General features: G+C 42.2%; 2 protein-coding genes across 4 annotated transcripts in view; one reads left to right on the forward strand and one right to left on the reverse strand.

The window, feature by feature from the left end:
- The window catches only part of IGSF22 (immunoglobulin superfamily member 22), a 49812-nt gene extending 34806 nt beyond the window's left edge, over positions 1-15006 (forward strand). The window contains exons 19-22 of the mRNA XM_058161406.1: positions 1763-1955; positions 3222-3521; positions 8725-9051; positions 10441-15006. Coding sequence (XP_058017389.1) covers positions 1763-1955; positions 3222-3521; positions 8725-9051; positions 10441-10508 — 888 coding nt within the window. The 3' untranslated portion in view covers positions 10509-15006. The remainder of the gene's footprint in view (positions 1-1762; positions 1956-3221; positions 3522-8724; positions 9052-10440) is intronic.
- Positions 1-20805, reverse strand: part of TMEM86A (transmembrane protein 86A) — a 150047-nt gene that overhangs the window by 63144 nt on the left and 66098 nt on the right. For 2 of the 3 annotated variants that reach the window (XR_009152201.1, XR_009152200.1), the window contains one exon: positions 3795-4259. The exons of the other annotated variant lie outside the window; for it this stretch is intronic. The gene's annotated coding sequence lies outside the window, so the exon portion shown is untranslated. Of the gene's footprint in view, positions 1-3794; positions 4260-20805 lie in introns of those variants that run through there. 3 annotated transcript variants of the gene reach the window in all.

Genomic DNA, 20805 nt, shown 5'->3' on the forward strand with positions numbered 1-20805 from the left:
CTGTACGATGGCTCAATGGTTAGAGATGCTGAGCATCAGCTGGAAAGCTGACAGCCTGGGTTTGAGACCCAAGCATCGCATGACAGAGAGAGCTCTACTCCTTGCCCCAGCTCCTCCCCATCTAGCAATCCGAAAGCATGCAAATGCAAGTAGATAAATAGGTACCACTTTGGTGGGAAGATAACAGCGTTCCATATTTTCATGCTGGCTACATGATGATGGGACAAGATAGGCTCTGTCAGCTGAGAATCAGAGATGAGCACCAGCTTCATGAGTTGGTCACGACTGGATATATCTTAAGATATAGCCATATACACCATAGAGATATAGAAACTAGTTTGATCTAGTAATTAAGGCACCAGGCTAGAAAGCAGGAGCTTCTCAAAGGTGATCAAGCTGGTCACTTCCCTGCTGGATATTCAGAAAATGTTAAAAACTGGATTACTTTCGAAATCTTTTCATAAGTTCTTGAATGATGGCACCTTGTTCTCATTGCTCTTTTTTTCTTTATATTGTTTCTTATGTTTTTGTTTTATAGTTTTGTGTGGTTATTGTTACTGTTACTGTGATTGGTCTTAATTTGACAGTGAATGTTTTCATTCTTGCTTTAAACAGCATGCCACTGTAGTTGCTACTTAAAAGATAAAAATCTCAGATATGTGTGATATAAAGTATAATTTCTGAGATTGACAGGTTCATATAGGAAACCTATTCAGGCCAGAAAAAGAAGCTTGTTAAGAAGAGGTGGCAGCTTGTATGTGTATAGCTATTTTAATGGGAAGCTATGCATATTCAAGCTGCTGCTTTTTCTACTCCTAATCTGTAAGAGAGACTAATGCCAGTTGGGATATTGGACTAATTAGGGTTTTATGAACCCTGTAATTGCTGCTCAAATCTACACCAGGAGACTTCATTGTTGGGTCAGGCCACCATAGAGATTCCTTACTATTCTCCAATTTTAGCCTGAATTGTTTTCACTATTCAGGAGTCCTTGTTACTCTGCTGCTTCTTTCACAGAGTAGTTGACTGGATGTAAGGATGTAACAGTTGCTTCAGGTGGTCCTTTAATCACAATAGCCTCAAAGAACCTACTTGGTGGTTAGGGATGATAATGCTCAGCTGAGAGTTTTTTGAAAACAGGACTGAAGCACTGGTGGCTTATAAATTCTTTGTAAAATAATTTCCTGGGGAAAATAATTTGTTTTTCTTATGACAATATGTTGGATGAAGGGGACAAGGAGGGGATTAGGAAAATGACATAAAATCAGTTGGAGGAGGAGGAGGAGGAGGAAGAGGAAGAGGAAGGGGAAGAGGAAGAGGAAGAGGAAGGAGAAGGAGAAAGAGAAGGAGGAGGAGGAGGAGGATGAAAGAAAGAGAGAGAGAGAGAGAGAGAGAGAGATAAAGAAAGAAAGAAAGAAAGAAAGAAAGAAAGAAAGAAAGTCCATTAATTGATGACTTTTCCTCCATCTGCCCTGATTGTTCAGCTTCCCCACACTAAGATTTCCTCTCTTGAGAGAATACGTAAAAGTTTCAGTATCCTGTAGGATGCATTTTTTAAAACAACAACCACCCACAATGTGGAAATAGCAAGATCCAGACACGTTCCTGCTCATCTTATTCTCCTATTTTTCCTCCATCTTCCTCCTTATAAAGGAGCAGAATTCTAAACAGAGAAAATGTTTGATTAAAAGACTAGGGGAAAAAACCCTAGCATGAGAAGGTCCCTCTCCTGCTTCCTTTCAACCTGCTTTGTCTCCAACAGGGCTCTCCTCCTCCCAATGTTGTGTGGCAAAAAGAGGGGGTTCCCACAAAGGGGAGAGAAAGCATTACAAAAGGCAAGCATCACTCCCAGTTCCTCATCCATAGCACCAAACGCTATGATTCTGGACTCTATCGGATCGTGCTGAGTAATGACTCTGGAGAGGCCCACTACGACATCCATGTCCGAGTGACAGGTAAAGGATCAGAAGTAGGGGAAAGTGGGGAGGTGTATCCTGCCCATCTATTGGTTTAACCAAAGGGGGCAGTGAAAATTCACTGTCCATGCTGAGGAGGTAGGGAAATAGAATTTCTGACTCAGGCATTCTCTCCCCACCCCACCCGATTCCTGAGAGTTTATGCACTAAAGACAAATTCCTTGTGTGTCCAATCGCACTTGGCAATAAAGAACTACAGTATTCTGTTCTATTCTATTCTATTCTATTCTATTCTATTCTATTCTATTCTATTCTATTCTATTCTACTCTACTCTACTCTACTCTACTCTACTCTTATTATTTCTCTCCTCTCCTAGGCAAAAAAAATAATAATAATTGCAGACCAATGAGCACTAAATATTAAGTCCATGCCGCCTCTGATAACATCTCAGCCCAGAAATTTATTAGATCCAAGATCAAAAGTCCTTTTAAGCAAAAACACCCACTCTTGTTTTATTTCTCTTTCAAGAACCACATTTTAGGATGAGGGCAGGGAATGTTTCATTTTTGGATGAGACTATAGAAGCTTAAGAAAACACATATTCGAAGCGAAGCAATCTGGAATTAAGAAGAAACTTCCTAACAGTGAGAACAATTAATCAGTGGGGCAGCTTGCCGTCAGAGTTTGTGGGTGCTTCATAACTGGAAGTTTTTAAGAAGACTGGACATCCACTTGTCTCAAATTGCATAGGGTTTCCTGTTTGCACAGGGGGTTGGACTAGAAGACCTCCAAGGTCCCTTCCAGCTCTATTCTGATTGATTAAGAATGGCTAGATACTACTGATTAAGCAATAATCCAAGACATATTGATTATTTTTGTTTTTAATTTGTTTTAATCAGTCTTTTTCAGCTCTAGTGAGCATTTTACATTCTCTGATTTTTATGATTCCGAGTAGCTAATGCTACGGTCTATATTTCTGCTCATGAACTATGGACTAACAGTATAAAACACCCATAATGTCAGCCAATCAGGGAAGGGCAGTATACATTACAATGCTTGTTTTGGATAATTTACCACTCTTTACGACTTAATATCTCAAAGCCAGGTCATCAAAGATATATTTAAAAAAAAACAAGGATTTAATGTTGTAAGCTGCCCAGAGTCACCTCACAATGAGATGGGTGGCAAACAAATTCAAGAAATAAATAAGAAAAATATATCTTATAATTATTGCCAGGGACTAGCTGATGGATGCGTAGAAAGAGAAAAGAAATTCTGGTTCACCTTTTGTATTTTTATCTTAGACTTCCCAATGCCACCAACTAATCTGAACCTCTACGAAGAAGTGCCAAACACTGTAACACTCAAGTGGGACCATTCTCCAGATGTGAAGGAGGATGACAATGCCCATTACGTCATTCTAAAGCGTGACACCAGCACTGCCACTTGGTTCACCGCAGCAGAAAAAGTGTACAGCAACAAGTATACTGTCACTGCTCTGCTTCCTGGCAGGAAATATTTTTTCCGAGTGATCGCCCGCAATGATATTGGTGACAGTGATCCTTTGGATTCAAAAGATTCCTGGCATATCGATAAAGATATAGGTAGGTATGGATGTCTCTGTAGCGATACTTAGAGCAAAAGATTATTATTATTTTTTTGGTGGCCTGTTTCCATGGATCTAACTGCGTTTTGCATCCTTATCTTGGATTTCGTGCAAGTGGAAATGGAAGGACCTGTTGGATAGCTGACAATAGCAATGTTACTGGTGTACACTGCTGGTTTAAAATAATAGGTTATTTAGTTTGTTAGAGATGAAGGTGTTATGACTGAATAATCATTTTGCCAAATGAATATGAATGAATGAATATTTTAATTTGTATACCGCCCTTCTCCCGAAGGACTCAGGGCGGTGAACAGGCAGATAAAATACAGATACACACAATAGTTAAAAACATCCCTTAAAAAACTAATTTAAATTTGCCCAAATGTTAAAATAACACACTCCCCCATAAAATTACAAAACTTTAAAAACCCATCAAATTCAATTAAAATTCAAAGGTAAAAATCAAGCTAGTCCAGCCATGCGAAATAAATAAGTTTTAAGTTCGCGGCGAAAGGTCCTAAGGTCAGGTAATTGTCGAAGTCCGAGGGGAAGTTCGTTCCACAGGGTTGGAGCCCCCACAGAGAAGGCCCTCCCCCTGGGGGCCGCCAGTCGACACTGTTTGGCTGACGGCACCCTGAGGAGTCCCTCTCTTTGGGACCGCACCGGACGATGGGAGATAGAGGCCGGCAGTAGACGGTCCCGTAGATAGCCCGGTCCTAAGCCATGTACTCTCAAGCTGGGTATATAGAAAAAAATAATAATAATGAGAATGATTTGGTGTTTTTTTTTCAGACAAGGATATTTCAGCCAAATTTTCATCAGTGGGATATACCTGTCTTATACATTTCTTATAAAGGGGATGAGGGATGTGTATAAATAACTGGTTTTCACTCTGCAGGCTGCAGTCTCCCAGGTTTTTCACACTTCAGTTAAATCTGAAAGGAAAACCATATCCAAACAGAAGGAGGTTTTTAGATTATAAAGTATGATAGGAACTGCAATGTTGTATTCCTTTAAGCAACAACGTTATCAAGGAAAAAATAGCAACAAATAAATTCTGCTATTTTGCAGCAGTAAGATAAGCTTCAAACTACCCAAAAGAAATCAGAACCGATGTGGGGTGGTGTTTAAGATGTTGGACTTGGACAGCGGTGGGATACAAATTTTTTAACAACCAGTTCTGTGGGCATGGTTTATTTTGGGGTGCGGCTTGGTGGTCATGTGACCGGGTAGGTGTGGCTATGTGCATAGGGACTACTCAGAGGGCTGAAAAAAAGTCATTTCCGACTGGTCCTCGCACTTATGACCATCCTCACTTTTATGCCCGTTGCAGCATTCTTAACAACCATGTCACTCATTTCAAAACTGCTTCTCTTTACCACGGTTACAAAATAGGGCGCAAAACATAAAATGTGAGGACAGTCGTAAGTGCGAGGACCAGTCAAAAGTGCAAGGACCAGTCAAAAATAACTTTTTCAGCCCTCTGAGTAGTCCCTGGGACTACCCAAAGGTCTGAAAAAAGTGATTTCTGACAGGTCCTCACACTTTTGACCGGTCCTCACACATATGACTGGTCATCATTTATGCCTGTTGCAGCATTCTTAACAACCATGTCACTCACAACTGTGGTGCTTCATGTGACCAGGTGGACGTGGCCTGGTGGTCATGTGACATCACTTCTTTGCCCTAATGACAGTTTGCTGCAACAGTCGTAAGTGTGAAAAATGGTCATAAGTCACTTTTTTCAGTGCCATTGTAACTGTTGTAAGTCAAGGATTACCTGTACAAAAATATAAAAAGCTTCTTTGCTTGCAAAAAGCTGCCCTAAATACCAATCATTAGATTAGAAATACTTGCAAACTGGAGTTACAAATCAGGCAGTGTGCCAGAGCACCTTGATGAATTAAAATAGTTAAAATGCAATGATAATCATCAGCAGTTTCATAAAGTGAAACCCTTTAGCAGAGAGGTCATTTAAGCTCTCCAGAATGAAGCAAAGGAGCAAACAGAGCATCTGTTGCTTGTTAAACCAATTACCAGAACAAATAGATACAGGAACTAGTCAGATTTCCAAAGCTGCTTCTTTTCAGGAACAGAGATTAACATTTTTCCTTCCAAACAAAGCTGAATAGGGAAAATTATCTCATCACTAAACACAGGATTAAACATCACCAAGCACAGAATTAAACTTCACCAAAAATCAGTTTTAGATCAAAAGTCAGAAAGGGTATGTAAACTCACGTTTGAATGTCAATCTTTCTAGCTAGCGAATAAGCCTTTCTGAATGTCACTCATCTTAATGAGTGCTGATCTTTGCATCCTGGCTGGAAGAACTCCAACAGGGGAGTATTTCCTCCCAATAGCAGTGTAAAAAGCTTAAAACAACTCTTCCCCTTTAAGAAAGTCAAGAAAAAAAAGAACCTCCGAGTAGCTCCAGAACCAGAGCCACAGTAAAAATATAATAAGGGTTAACAGAGAGGCAGTTTCTGTAAGCAGGGCAATAAAGATTTTTAGGATTAACCCTGTAAAGTGGGGAAAAAACAAAAGGAAATTTCTTCTAACAACCGGTTGTCCAAACTGCTTAACTGCTTAACAACCAGTTCTAACGAACTGGTGCGAACCGGTAGAATCCCACCACTGGACTTGGAGACCCACATTTGAGGCTATCCTTAGTCTTCTTAGTCAGAGGATGAGTTTTGATCAGTCACTCTCTTTCAGCCCAAACTACCAAACAGGAACATGGGAACAACTGTCCAGTCCTTGGTGAGAAGGGTGGCGATACAAGAGAGCCAGTCTGAGGTAGTGGTGAAGCTGCTGGCAAAAAAAGCAAAAGATGGTGAATTCTATGGCTGCCTTAGGCATGATAGCTGGGTTGTTGCTTTGGAGAAAATTTGATTTGACTGTTTTTGTGTGTGTGAGAGAGAGAGACAGAGACAAAGACAGGCAGAGACAGACAGAGACAGAGAGAGAGACAGAGACAGAGAGAAAGAGAGAGACAAAAAGAGAGACACAGAGACAGAGTGGTAAAATGAATATGTGTCTGTGTAGGTATATATAAATTCCCTTTTTACACTTGTGGGTAGTATGTATCTTTCTCAATCTCCTGTTATTTGAGGGTTCCGCATAGGATCTTATCTGTTCTCTATACCAGGGTCCCCAACCCCCGGTCTGAGGACCAGCACTGGGCCAAGGCATGCCAGAAACTGGGCTACGCAAACAAGCAAAGCCCCATTCACAGGAAGCAGTCAGAGCATGAAACCAGGCCCCCTCCGGTCCATGGAAAAACCTCTCTCCATGGAACCAGTCTCTGGTACCAGAAAAGTTGAGGGCCGCTGCTCTACCCTGCACTCTGCTGGACAGACAATTCTGATGTTGCTCCTGGGATCTGTTGGAGCCACTCTCCCAGCTTATGAGTCACAGCCCTATGCCCATCAGAACCACTCTGGCCTTTATTTTCTACATCCTCTCTCATTCTTCCTTCAGGCCCTGGTAGTTCTCCAACGATACAATAATAATCTGTTTAATTTTTTTAAAAAAAACCTGTTTGTGTCATCTTGTAGGCCTGGAAGAAAGGTGGGAAATGAATTTAACGAATAAAGTAATTCTAAAGCAACCTAAAAATAAAGACAAAAGAAAGGAGTCTGTTTTATAAGGCAGGGGTCTCCAATCTTGGTCCCTTTAAGACTTGTGGACTTCAACTCCCAGAGTCCCTCAGCCAGCAAAGCTGGCTGAGGGACTCTGGGAGTTGAAGTCCACAAGTCTTAAAGGGATCAAGGTTGGAGACCCCTGTTATAAGGGGTGGGGAGAAACCTTTCAGGAAAGAAACCTTTCAGGAAATTCAGTAGTACATGATAAACTACTGCTCAAACTAAAATCCTACAGCATTTCGGGACCTCTTCACAATTGGATAAACGCCTTCCTGTCAAACAGACAAGTGGTCAAAATTGGTAACGCTATATCAAATCCTGTTCCTGTCAAAAGTGGCATTCCCCAAGGTAGTGTTCTTGGTCCAACGCTCTTCATACTATACTTAAATGATCTCTGTGACCTCATCTCAAGTTATTGTGTTCTCTTTGCTGATGATGTCAAACTATTTAATACCACTAACAATACTTCTACCCTTCAAGAAGACCTCGACTTAGTTTCCGATTGGTCTAAAACTTGGCAACTCCAAATCTCTACCAGCAAATGCTCAGTCTTACATATTGGAAAAAAGAATCCTATCAACAAGTACAAACTTGATGGTCATTACCTTACTGACGACCCTCACCCTGTCAAAGATCTTGGAGTTCTCATATCAAATGACCTAAATGCCAAAGCCCACTGCAACTACATAGCAAAAAAGGCTCTAAAAGTAGTTAACCTAATTTTACGCAGCTTCTTTTCCAAAAACTCTACACTACTAACTAGAGCATACAAAACATTTGCCAGACCTATTCTTGAATACTGCTCATCAGTCTGGAACCCACACCACATCTCTGACATAAATACAATAGAACGCATCCAGAAATATTTTACTAGAAGAGTTCTTCACTCCTCCGAAAACAACAAAATACCTTATGCCACCAGGCTTGAAATCCTGGGATTAGAAAATTTACAACTATGTCGACTTCGACATGACCTGTGTTTAACACACAAAATCATCTATTGCAATATCCTTCCTGTAAATGACTACTTCAGCTTCAATCGCAATATTACAAGAGCAAAAAATAGATTCAAGCTTAATGTCAACCGCTTCAAACTTGATTGCAGAAAATATGACTTCTGCAACAGAGTTGTTAATGCTTGGAACTCATTACCTGACTCCATAGTCTCTACAAAAAATCCCAAAATCTTCAACCAAAAACTGTCTACTATTGACCTCACCCCATTCCTAAGAGGACTATAAGGGGCGTGCATAAGAGCACAAAAGTGCCTACCGTTCCTGTCCTATTGTTCTCTTTATTATATCTAATTAATATAGTTATGCATATCCTTTACATATATATATATATATTTCATGATATGTTTTTCTTTTTTTACTATGACAATGTTTGTGTATACTCTTGTGACAAAATTAAATAAATTAAAAAAAAAGTGGAGGATTGATTTTGCATAGGGTTCCTGTCCATCTATAACAGAGATGTACACAAACAGGGATATGGCTGATGAAACGAACTCTCTTTTGAAGCCCATAATCAATCTCGTTGTTTTGTTGACAGAACTTTTCCATGTCAAGATGAAGGAGTACCATGAGCGGGACTGGAGCCATGCTCCCCATTTTATAACTCCACTGAAGAACCACCTAGTGTGGCGAGGTCATGACTGTACCATGAGCTGTGCTTTCTTAGGAAACCCCCGCCCAGTGGTTACGTTGTACAAGGGCGATATCAATATCACAGCCCATTCCAAATTCTGGTACAATTCAACCAGTGGTGTCTGTACACTGATGATTCCCACATGCACTGCCAAGGATAGCGGCGAGTACTCCATACTAATTGAGAATGAGCTTGGGAAAGAAAAATGCAGTTGTACCTTGACAGTATATGGTAAGTTATCTCTCCTCTTCAGCATAGATTGAAGATATTGGTACTATCCCATTCTATTTAATATGTTTCAGCCTCAGAAGAGAACCAGTTTGCTGCAGTAGTTAAGGCATCGGGATAGAAACTGGGAGACTGTGTAATCTAGTCAGCTGAATGACTTTAGGCCAGTCACACACTCTCAGCCCTAGGAATAAGGCAATGGCAATCTACTTTTCAAAAACCCAGCCAAGAAAACTGCAGGGGCCTGCCTAGAATCTTGCCTAGAATCAAGTCTGACTTGATAAGGTAATTAAAGTCAGATAAGATATAATTTCTGCTCAGAGAATTACTTCTATTGAAGCTGATACTTTTTGTACCAGTTCAGGGAAAGAACTTGAATATTTTTTTCCCCTCCTGACAAGAGAGAGGGCCACAGCTAGGGGAATTTTCAAAAGTTTGATGAGGCTGCAAGATCACTTAATTCAAAAATTGTGACATTTTTATATCATGAATTTAAGGAATAGTATCAAAGGAGCTTTTCTTGGAATGCTATAAAGCCCTTGATGAAGGCCTTGAGTCACCTAATGTCAAGAGAGAGATGTCAAAGTTGACATCTTGGGAGTTAGTGTACTCAGTTACAGAAGAAGAAGGGGGTTTGAATGGAGGTAGTAACACACTGGGATCAGTGGTGGGTTTCAAAATTTTTTACTACTGGTTCTGTGGGTGTGGCTTGGTGGGTGTGGCATGGCTTGGTGGGCGTGGCTTGGTAGGCGAGGCAGGGGGAAGGTTACTGCAAAATCCCCATTTCCTCCCAATCAGCTGGGACTTGGGAGGCAGAGAACAGTTGGGGGTGGGGCCGGTCAGAGGTGGTATTTACCAGTTCTGAGAACTACTCAAAATTTCCATTACCGGTTCTCTAGAACTGGTCAGAACCTGCTGAATACCACCTCTGATTGGGATCCAGAAGAGAAGCCTATTCCATTCAGTTTCATTGTTGCATGTAGTCACTGCTTCAGCCAGTGCCTATCAAGACACTTCTAGACAGGTTCAGTTCTTCAGGATCCACAAAAGTTCTGCTCTCCCTTATCTTATTGTGGAAGGCCTTTTTACTTTTTGTTTTTAGAAAGTTATTGAACACATACATTTGCCTAAAATTATTGCAAGCCAGGAAGTAGTTATTACATGCAATTAATTTTTTTAAAAATTTCCTCCACCCCCACCCCATTATCAAGTTCTGACCTTAAGAATGCTGCCCTGCGAATTTGACTATGAACAGAATTTTCCTGTAGTTCAGTAATAAACTTCTCTTTATTTATTGAATTTGGTACAGCTGCCCATATCACAAAAGTAATTCTAGGTGGCAACATTCAATAATGCGGCATCGGTTAATATTTATTTTCCTTTCTCTTTTAGAAAAAGATGATAGAAGCATTTTGGATACAGTTATTGGCAGCCTGCAGAAATCAAAGCATCTCATGTGAACCAGATACTGTACCAAACATATATTTCAAGTATGGTTCAGCATCATTCAGACTGTTTTGGGTTGTGCATGGCTTGAGCTCTTTGGAACTGTATAATTATTAGTAGTCTTGTAATGCAAATAAGATGCTGTAGTCAAGCTGTCATTGGGACAATGGATTTCCCATCAGAAGATTAAGAAGATGTAGATTATTCTAGTTGTAATTAGAATCAGAATCAGAATAGAGCTGATTCTGAAGGGATCTTGGAGGTCTTCTAGTCCACTCCCCTGCTCAAGCAGGAGATCCTACACCTGGAATTTATTATGTAATTTAATAATACCTGGCTTTTATTTAGTATTTATTTAGCAGAAAAATTTAAAATGAGACAAATATACTTTTGTGCCTTCATTCTATTTCTTTTCTCATTTACCTAAATCCTGGAACCTGCCATTCATTTCCCTGCTGGAAGCTTGCATCATCTTCTTAGATAATGCTACTGTACACAAACACACAAACCAAAAATCTATCACTTTGCTAACAATATTTTGCAATTATCTAATGGAATAGAACAGGGCTGTCAAACTTGATTTCATTGAGGGTCTGCATCAGGGTTGTGTTTGACCTCGGGGGGTGGGGTGGGGGGGGGCAGGGTGTGTGTGGCCAGTTCAACATCATTCCTGTCGGGGGGCACCTATGGTAGCCCAAGTACTCTGCCAGTGAAAATGGGCCTCCGAGCTCCGTTTCCGGCTGCCAAGGCCTCCTGCAAACCCTCTGCCAGTGAAAACGGAGCTCAGGAGGGCATCACATGGTAGAGGATTGCAGCTGGAAACGGAGCTCGGGAGCCCATTTTCGCTGGCAGACGCACCGCAGGCCAGTCCTTTGCTGTTTCCAGGGCAGCCCCACGGGCCAGATCTAAGTACCGCGGGGGATGTATCTGGCCCCTGGGTCTTGAGTTTGTCACCGCTGGAATAGAAGAATGATCATTTCAACTGTACCTAATCAGAATTTCAGTGTAAAATTGGTAAAGCACACATAGCAAAAAATGCTTAAGAGCTTATCCAGTTGGAAGTAGGACATTTAGGTTGAAGTGCCTTTTGGAATTATCCTCAAAGTATCAACTGCCAACATGCTTTTGTTATGGGTCTTTTCTTATTATGGAAAGGTGCTATATTTATTTAAGCAAGTGACATAATGTATATTTAATCTATAAACCCAATATCTTAAATGTGACCAATATTGAATCCTTTATTGCCATTATTACAACAATAGTATAAAAATGTGGCAGCAGTCAACCAGAAAGCTAACATAATAATAAAACATTTCAACTTCAGGACTGCAGAAAAGTTCAATTAATGGAAACTTGCTACCATGAGTAAAAATTAGGCTAGAAACAACACCAGAATATTTCCTTCCTGCCTTCCTTATAGGATTAGCCCTGTAAAGTGGAGAAAACCAAAATAAGATTTCTTCCAACAACAGGTTCTCTGAACTGCCTAGAAAGTTAACAACCAGTTCTCCCGTATAGGTGTGAACTGGCTGAATCCCACCACTGCCTCTACATAACTGGGGAAATGTAACAGCCAAACCTAGAACTTGTGAGTCAGGCATTAGACCTTTTGTATCCAGCAGAGAGTTTATAATTGCAGCCTTTCTAATAATTTCCTGTTCTCAACAGTGAGTAAAACCAATTTTTAATCTCATACAGGAAAATAAACATTTTGATTGGCAGGAATCTCCTTATGGTTCTTTTTTATTTTTGGGCATCCAAGCGAACTATAAACAAATTGTAGCATAAATAACAAATACTTTGGCCACCTAATGAGAAGGAAGGACTCACTGGAGAAGAGCCTAATGCTGGGAAAGATTGAGGGCACAAGAAGAAGGTGACAGCAGAGAACGAGGTGGCTGGATGGAGTCACTGAAGCAGTAGGCATGAGTTTAAATGGACTCCAGAGGATGGTAGAGGACAGGAAGGCCTGGAGGAACATTGTCCATGGGGTCATGATGGGTCGGACACAACTTCGCAACTAACAACAATAGCAAAGCATAAATAAATTACAGTTAAGACAATTTCAACATGCTAAAGCTTCACAGAAAAATCTGATTTCTGCTTAAAATATTCCAGGGCAGACTATCCCGTCCCAGAGTCCATTCCTACTGTTATGAATTTCTCAGAAATAGGTTCACAAATTGTGTTATTTCAAAAGGGCTGTGAAAAGGTTGGTTTTGGTGAGAGATATAATATAGGAATGTAGTCATTGTGGTTTGTAAGCCACCATTAAGGGCATAACCAAAAGTATGCCCCCCACCCAATTATAGCTTATTCAATAAAATTATAACTTTAAAAAATCCATCAATTAGAGTGTGTGCGTGTGCGCGCGCATAGGAATGACAAGAAAAATGCAAAGGCAGAAACAAAAATGAAAAGACAGAAAATCCCTCTCAAAACAGAACTAAAAGTTCAAATCTTAAAGTAAACCTTGGCAGCAGAGAATAATGTGACTAGACATTCCATTTTGTCAGTAAAGGCCCGTTCATACCTAGAAACTGAACACATGTCTTCTCTCTAGGGTTTTAAATCATGTGTAATAGTTTTCTCCAGAATAAAACAATATTTTTAGCTATAGCTCATGCACAGTAAATCAAGCTCTTTGTTTTTTGATAGGTTCAATGTTCTTAGAATATAATTCGATATCACATTCTTTAACCCTTATTTCTTTTACCAATCTTAAGAATGAATCAAATGATGCCACCATAGGACATAGAGAAAATACTTGGCTTAGTGTCCACTCCAAAACATTACACTTTCAACTTAAACCTTGCACATATCCTATGGAAAAGGTAAAGGCTTCCCTCGCACATATGTGCTAGTCGTTCCTGACTCTAGGGGGCGGTGCTCATCTCCATTTCAAAGCCAAAGAGCCAGCGCTGTCTGAAGATGCCTCCGTGGTCATGTGGCTAACATGACTAAATGCCAAAGGTGCATGGAACGCTGTTACCTTCCCACCAAAGGGGGTCCCTATTTTTCTACTTGCATTTTTACGTGCTTTCAAACTGCTAGGTTGGCAGAAGCTGGGACAAGTAATGGGAGCTCACCCCGTTACCCAGCACTAGGGATCCAAACCGCTGAACTGCTGACCTTCTGATCGACAAGCTCAGCGTTGTAGCCACTGAGCCACTGTGTCCCTAGATAACATATCCTATAGCATGCCCAATAAACAAACCAACTGTTGCATTAATTACATCTTAAAATAATGAGACACTAATGTGATGTTCCCAAAACTCCAACTCACTAGTTTATTAGAATAGGACCTTCCAAACCAGTCTCAGTGTTAGGACACCTTATGCTTCCCTTTGTTTATCTATTCATTCCATATATCTCTCTGAACCAACAGAATATAAAATGTAAATACATTTTCTGCCTGGCATCCTAATAAATTATGCTGTCATTCCTTAATCTACTCCTCACCAGGATAAGTATAGTTACAGTAGCTTTCCACACTTCCTTAAAATATATGTCTGCATGAAAGATGGACTTCCCCTGCTTTGTTTTATCAAGAATTACCAAATAATGCACCACACATGCTCCTTTTGCCTAGTTTTTACTTTATTTATGTTATATACAGTATTTTATACTGAAAATTTATATATATACATATATATACATATATATACAACCACATATACATTGTACATGCACAAATGTACCCACAACCGAGCATTCTTGAAACTGAAAATTAAAAGAAATTAAACTAAGGACAAAAGAAAATTTTGCATTGCATTTGCTTCTGAGTTGATCCTAACGTAAGTATCTATACAGTTATTATCCACAGATATCCATTTACATGGATTTTTAAAGAAAGAATTGCTAGGAATCTAACAGGATTTATCCTGGTTTTGTATAGTGGTGAAATCATTGTTGATTAGGGAGAAAAAGAATAATTTGTAATACAGTAGATGTTTTCTGAATCCGACTCATATCACACAATATTAAATGGAAACCAGCATTCAATTTGGAGAGTTGCTGACTATTAAACACCATATAATAACCTCCAATAAATACTAAAGGGAAAAAAATGGTATTAGTTTTTTTATGCAAATCTCTTAATTATTTACTAAGTTGTCCCTCATTATTTCATTTTACTCCAGGACTGCTTTTGCATTGTAACAGAGTTCCCCCCATATCCACAAACCATTGAAACGTCTAAAAGAAAAGAATCATTATTGAGGGTTCTGCATGATATCTCCAGACAGAATTTCCCAAAACTTCGAATTCTCTTACACTTCATGCTTTCTTGTGCATCAGCAATCATCTCTTCAGGAGTCTAACTCCTGAATCTATGGTTCACTAATGGGTTCATAAACATCTTTCAGTTCAAATTCAATAGTGCCTTAACATTTCATGTCTGAAACCAGCAGGAAAAGGAGGGATTACGTTAGGAAGACCCTCACATCTCTTCCCTTTTTTTCACGATCATAGTAATAATGCCATTCTGATAGCTGCAGCATTAACTATACAGTAAGGGAAATTGCATTTTCAGCATCATCGGTTTTCCAAAATTGCTCTATTCTTTTTTTTTTTTTTTTGATGTCTTTCATCTCAGGGAATTGAATGGGATGTAGTAGGGCCAGTCATGGTGAACCTTGTTGGCACAGAGTGCCCAAACCGGAACACACGTGCAAACACATGCAATGAACCCTGAAGACCAGCTGGCCAGCGTGTGCATGCCTGGTTTTGGCCATTTTAGGCCATTTTACGGGCCATTTTTTGAGCTGTTTTTGGCCTGAAAAATGGTCTGGAAACTGCCTGGAAAACAGCCTGGAAAACGGCTGGAAAACAGCTTTATATTCGCAAAGACCAGATAGCCAGCATGCTGGAAACCAGAAGAGCAGCTGGCGATGGCACACTTGCCCACAGAGAAGGCTGTGTGTGCCACCTCTGGCATGCATGCCATAGGTTTGCCATTCCGGGAGTAGGGGATTGCCAATAACTGGCAAATTACTAACGTAAGCATAATTCATCCCAAAATTCCTCCTCTTTACAATGGAGGAATACAAATCATTGTCCCTTCTCAGAACTTGATTTGAGGAATTAAATTCAACTGTGTCTAGTTTTTTCTACACTGTTCTACAGTATAAACCAGCTCCTAATGTATAGTCTTTCAGAAACATAGTGGGAAATGTAGATGGAAGTGTTGCAGCAGCTAATACACAACAGGAATAGAAATCCCAGATGGATTTTTGTCTTTGGCCACGAAATGTTGGCTGGTGAATTGTTCTCAGTCCTGCATGTATCATCTTTGGACCCAACTCAGAGAAGTAGCTGTATGTGTTAGAGCAGGGGTGTCAAACTCGCAGCCTATGGGCCGGATGTGTCACGTGCTGGCCACAGCCACCCCAGTTTAGCGAAGTGGAAGAAAGTTGCAATATGTTGCGTGACGTGACACCGTGAGTTTGACACCCCTGTCTTAGAGGCATGAAGGCCTTTGACAGTCATTTCATCGAATCAATTCTATTTGAGAATATCCATTTTCTCAAAAGAAAATTTTCGCATCTGAGAAAGTGAGCCTGTCTATAGTAGCAGATGCTATAATAAATGTATTTGATTGTTAATACTTCACTGCTTTGCTTTTTCATGAGGCACATGAAAGATGTTCTAAATGTACACCTAAAAGCGTAAGATGTGAATAGAAAAAGCACATGCTGGCAAATTTATCTATTCAAACAGATCCACAAATCACAGAAAGGGGATTGAAAGGTATTGGATATACCTTTGACAATAACTCTGTTGTTACGTAACATTTCAAACAGGCCATGCTTAGATCTACATCACCATATTTATTGAAAATAGTTTATAGCACCTTTGAAAGCAAAGTCTTTAGTAGTACCACTGTTGCCCTGAATTGCATCTTCTGCAAAGACTGGCACAAAAATAGGATTTGTTTTTCATCTGCCTTGGGAATGGCCTTATTACTGTTGTTAATACAATCAAAAGATGCCTTAGGGGAAGTGAATAAAGGTTTTCACCTGATTGTGTTCTTCCATTATGATGGCAATGCAGGGAAAACTGGACAATTCAGTTAAGTGTTAATTTGATTTATAAAGGGATTTAGCAAGATTGTGATTCTATTCTGTTCTGTTCTGTTCTATTCTATTCTATTGACTGCAACAAAATGGGGAGACCAAGTTTTAAAGAAGCACATGATGGCTATTATTGTATATATATATACACTTTATGCAAGTTTGACAAAAATGAAATCATCTCATTTACAAACCAAAATGTCATTTTTACAGCATAAGATAATTACCGTATATACTCGAGTATAAGCCGAGTTTTTCGGCACGTTTTTTGTGCTGAAAAACGCCCCCTCGGCTTATACTCGAGTCTACCCTTGCAGAGCCGACCCAGGGAGAGGGTTTTTTGCCCTCGGGAACAGCTGGGCCGGCAGGACGAGCCCAAATGCTGCCGGCATGCTTTGCCAGCTCGGCCGGCTCGTTTTGGGGCGGCGGCTGGCCTCCGGCGTTTTCTTCCGCCGCTTTTTGATGGCGGCGGCGGTGGTCGGCGGAGGGGGCGGGGGGCGGAGGGGGCGTTCGACATTTTCGCCCCCCTCTCACTCGTCCTCCTCTTGCCCGCGGTGGGGGCGGAGGGGGCGTTTGTCACCCTCGCCCTCCTCTCCGAAAAGCCGAAATTGAGTGCGAAGCGGCAGTGGGGGTGGGGGGAGGCCGCCGTGAAGTGCCGGCTGGGGGAGCCCGGGATTGGCTCCTGGCCCCCAGCCGGCACTTCACGCGGCCTCCGCCGCCGCACTCAATTTCGGCTGGAGAGGAGGCGAGAGTGACAAACAAATAGAGTTCTTCTCGCCCCTTGGCGTTTGTCACTCGCCTCCTCTCCAGCCGAAATTGAGTGCGGCGGCGGCGGTGGGGTGGGGAGGCCGCCGTGAAGTGCCGGCTGGGGGCCGGGATTGGCTCCTGGGCTCCCCAGCCGGCACTTCACGGCGGCCTCCGCCGCTCGCACTCAATTTCGCTGGAGAGGAGGCGAGAGTGACAAACAACAGAGTTCTTCTCGCTTGGCGTTTGTCACTCTCGCCCTCCTCTCCGGCGAAATTGAGTGCGGCGGCGGTGGGGGCGGAGGGGCGTTGTCACTCTCGCCCTCCTCTCCAGCCGAAATTGAGTGCGGCGGCGGCGGCGGTGGGGTGGGGAGGCCGCCGTGAAGTGCCGGCTGGGGAGCCCGGATTGGCTCCTGGGCTCCCCAGCCGGCACTCACGCGGCCTCCGCCGCTCGCACTCAATTTCGGCTGAGAGGAGGGCGAGAGTGACAAACAAATAGAGTTCTTCTCGCCCCTTGGCGTTTGTCACTCTCGCCCTCCTCTCCGAAAAGCCGAAATTGAGTGCGAAGCGGCAGTGGGGGTGGGGGGAGGCCGCCGTGAAGTGCCGGCTGGGGGAGCCCGGGATTGGCTCCTGGGCTCCCCCAGCCGGCACTTCACGCGGCCTCCGCCGCTCGCACTCAATTTCGAGAGGAGGCGAGAGTGACAAACAAATAGAGTTCTTCTCGCTTGGCGTTTGTCACTCGCCCTCCTCTCCGAAAGCCGAAATTGAGTGCGGCGGCAGTGGGGGTGGGGAGGCCGCCGTGAAGTGCCGGCTGGGGAGCCGGGATTGGCTCCTGGGCTCCCCAGCCGGCACTCACGCGGCCTCCGCCGCCGCACTCAATTTCGGCTTTCGAGAGGAGGCGAGGTGACAACGCCTCCGCCCACCGCGGGCAAGAGGAGGACGAGTGAGAGGCGAAATGTCGAACGCCCCTCCGCCTCCGCCGACCACCGCCGCCATCAAAAGCGGCGGAAGAAAACGCCGAGGCCAGCCGCCGCCCAAAACGAGCCGGCCGAGCTGGCAAAGCATGCCGGCACTTCAATCCCGGCTCCCCAGCCGGCACTTCACGGCGGCCTCCCCACCCACCCACCCACCCCACTGCCGCCGCACTCAATTTCGGCCGGAGAGGACGGCGAGTGTGTCAAACGCCAAGGCGAAGAACTCTCTTTATTTGTTTGTCACTCGCCTCCTCTTACTGTCCTCCTCTCGCCTCGGAGGGGCGGAGGGGCGTTGTCACGAATACATCCCAATAAAATGCAAAGGTTTCAAAGCATGTTTTGGAAAAGCAGCGAGGATGGGGAGAATGCTGCCTTGAATGTGAAAAGAAACGTGGAAAACTCCAACTACAGTATAAAAAAACATTTGCACTCAGTACTTTTTATTTTATTTTATTTTTGCCAAGTTTTCCTAGGGTTTTTTTCCCTATGGAAATTGGGGAGGTGGGGAGAAAGAGGTGAAAAAGAAAAGCCTCTTGGAAAGCGGAGAAATACGGCAAGAACAAACAATTTCTCCCCCCGAGAGGGGGGCAGGAGGAGGAGGAGGAGGAGAGATGGGGGCATTGCAAGCTAGGGTGGGAAGAAGGAGGAGGAAGAAGAAGGGAGGCAAAAGAAACCGACCCTCGCGCAGATCAGCAAATTAGCTTTCCTTCTCCAAACCAATTTTTTAAAAAAAAACAAAACCGTTCTACCCAGAGCAAATGGCAAATAAGCAGCCCGTTTTGAGTCTGATTATTGTTTCGCGGTGGTTGCCCTCTCTGATCTCCTTGTACATGACAAGGCACCTCTAACCCAGCGCTTTGTGTTTGTTATTGGTAATTCTCCTCTCCCTTCTTCCATTGGAGTCCTCTCCCCTTCCTTTCCGAACGGGGCGGGCGATTTACCTTCTCTGCCTCTTTTTATTTTCCTGGAGGTGGAGGTGTATTCCTAAGGATGCCTTCAGTGCTGGGGAAGGAGCCGATCCATGGAGGGGGACGCCGCTGCCGAGAAGCCGCTGCTTACAGAGAGCGAAAGAGCCAGGGAGACCTTGGCATAGGTGGGCGGCTGGTGTAAGGCAGGGCAGAACCTTCGACCCGCAAGGATCCCGGGAGGTGGGGGACGAAAGAGAGGCAGAGAAGGAGGGAGGGAGGGAAGGAAAAGAAAAGAAAAGGGGGAGTGAAAATAAGAGCAGTCCGAGCAATAAATAAATATTGCTGGGCTGCTTTCCAAAAATCCTCAGCACGGAACTAAAAGTTGCAAGTGTTTTGTGAGTTCAAACAGTCCCTTCCAGACTAACACGTTTCATTAAAAGATACAAAGTTTGGTAAACTGAAGCTCGCTCTGTCCAATGCAAAAAAATCATCATCATCATATAATAATAATAATAATAATGATAATAATAATAATAATAATAATGATGATAATGATAATAATGATAATGATAATGATAATGATAATAATGATAATGATAATAATAATAATAATAATAATAATGATGATAATAATGATAATAATGATAATGATAATAATAATAATAATAATAATAATAATAATGATGATGATGATGATGATAATGATAATGATAATAATAATAATAATAATAATAATAATAATAATAATAATAATAATAATAATAATAATAATAATATTCAGCCGTGCTTCGCTTTGATGGCAGCCTGACGTAAAATGGGGGGCAGGGGGATACATACACGGTTAGGGAAAAATAACAAAACAATGTTTTGGGCTCAATTGCAGTCTTAAATTGAGGACTACCGGTACTTGCAATTTGAACCTTATTGGACACTTCATTCCTGGAGGGTTTTTAAAGAACAGACTGGACAATCCTTTGTCTGAAACAGTATAGGATCTCTTGCTTGAGGAGTGGGGACTGGACTAGAAGATCACTGTTAGTTTGGGATATGTTCAGAGCCCACACATCTGATGACATAAAAAAATTGGCAAAGTCATCTCAAGTCACTTTGGCCGTTATTCCAGGTGGGCTTACATCTGTATTGCAGCCCCTAGATGTCAGTTTAAATAAACCTTTCAAGGACCATGTGCGAAGGATGTGGCATGAATGGATGACATCTGGTCAAGCTCGTCTGACAAAAGTTGGAAATCTGAGAAAGCCAGACATAGAACTAATAGCACAGTGGGTTCGTGATGCATGGGAAGATATTCCAGAGGACATGGTGCAACGTGCCTTCAAGAAATGTGGCATTAGTAATGCTATGGATGGCAGTGAAGACAGCGCATTGTATGAGAGTGACAGCAGTGATGATGACGACTGTGAACTCAGTGATGACGACAACGATATGCGGATAACATCACAGAAGCTGAAGTAGCTGAAGCTCTGTTTGGACAAACAGATGATGAGGAGGAGAACTCCAGTTTTGAGGGATTTTAGCTCTCGTTAGCTTGGTTGCTGTTACTTTTAAAGATACTGTATTTTTGATACCATATTCTTTTTGGGGACCCCCTTTT

This window comes from Ahaetulla prasina, chromosome 1 (genome assembly GCF_028640845.1).
Source record: "Ahaetulla prasina isolate Xishuangbanna chromosome 1, ASM2864084v1, whole genome shotgun sequence".
Taxonomy (NCBI): Eukaryota; Metazoa; Chordata; class Lepidosauria; order Squamata; family Colubridae; genus Ahaetulla; species Ahaetulla prasina.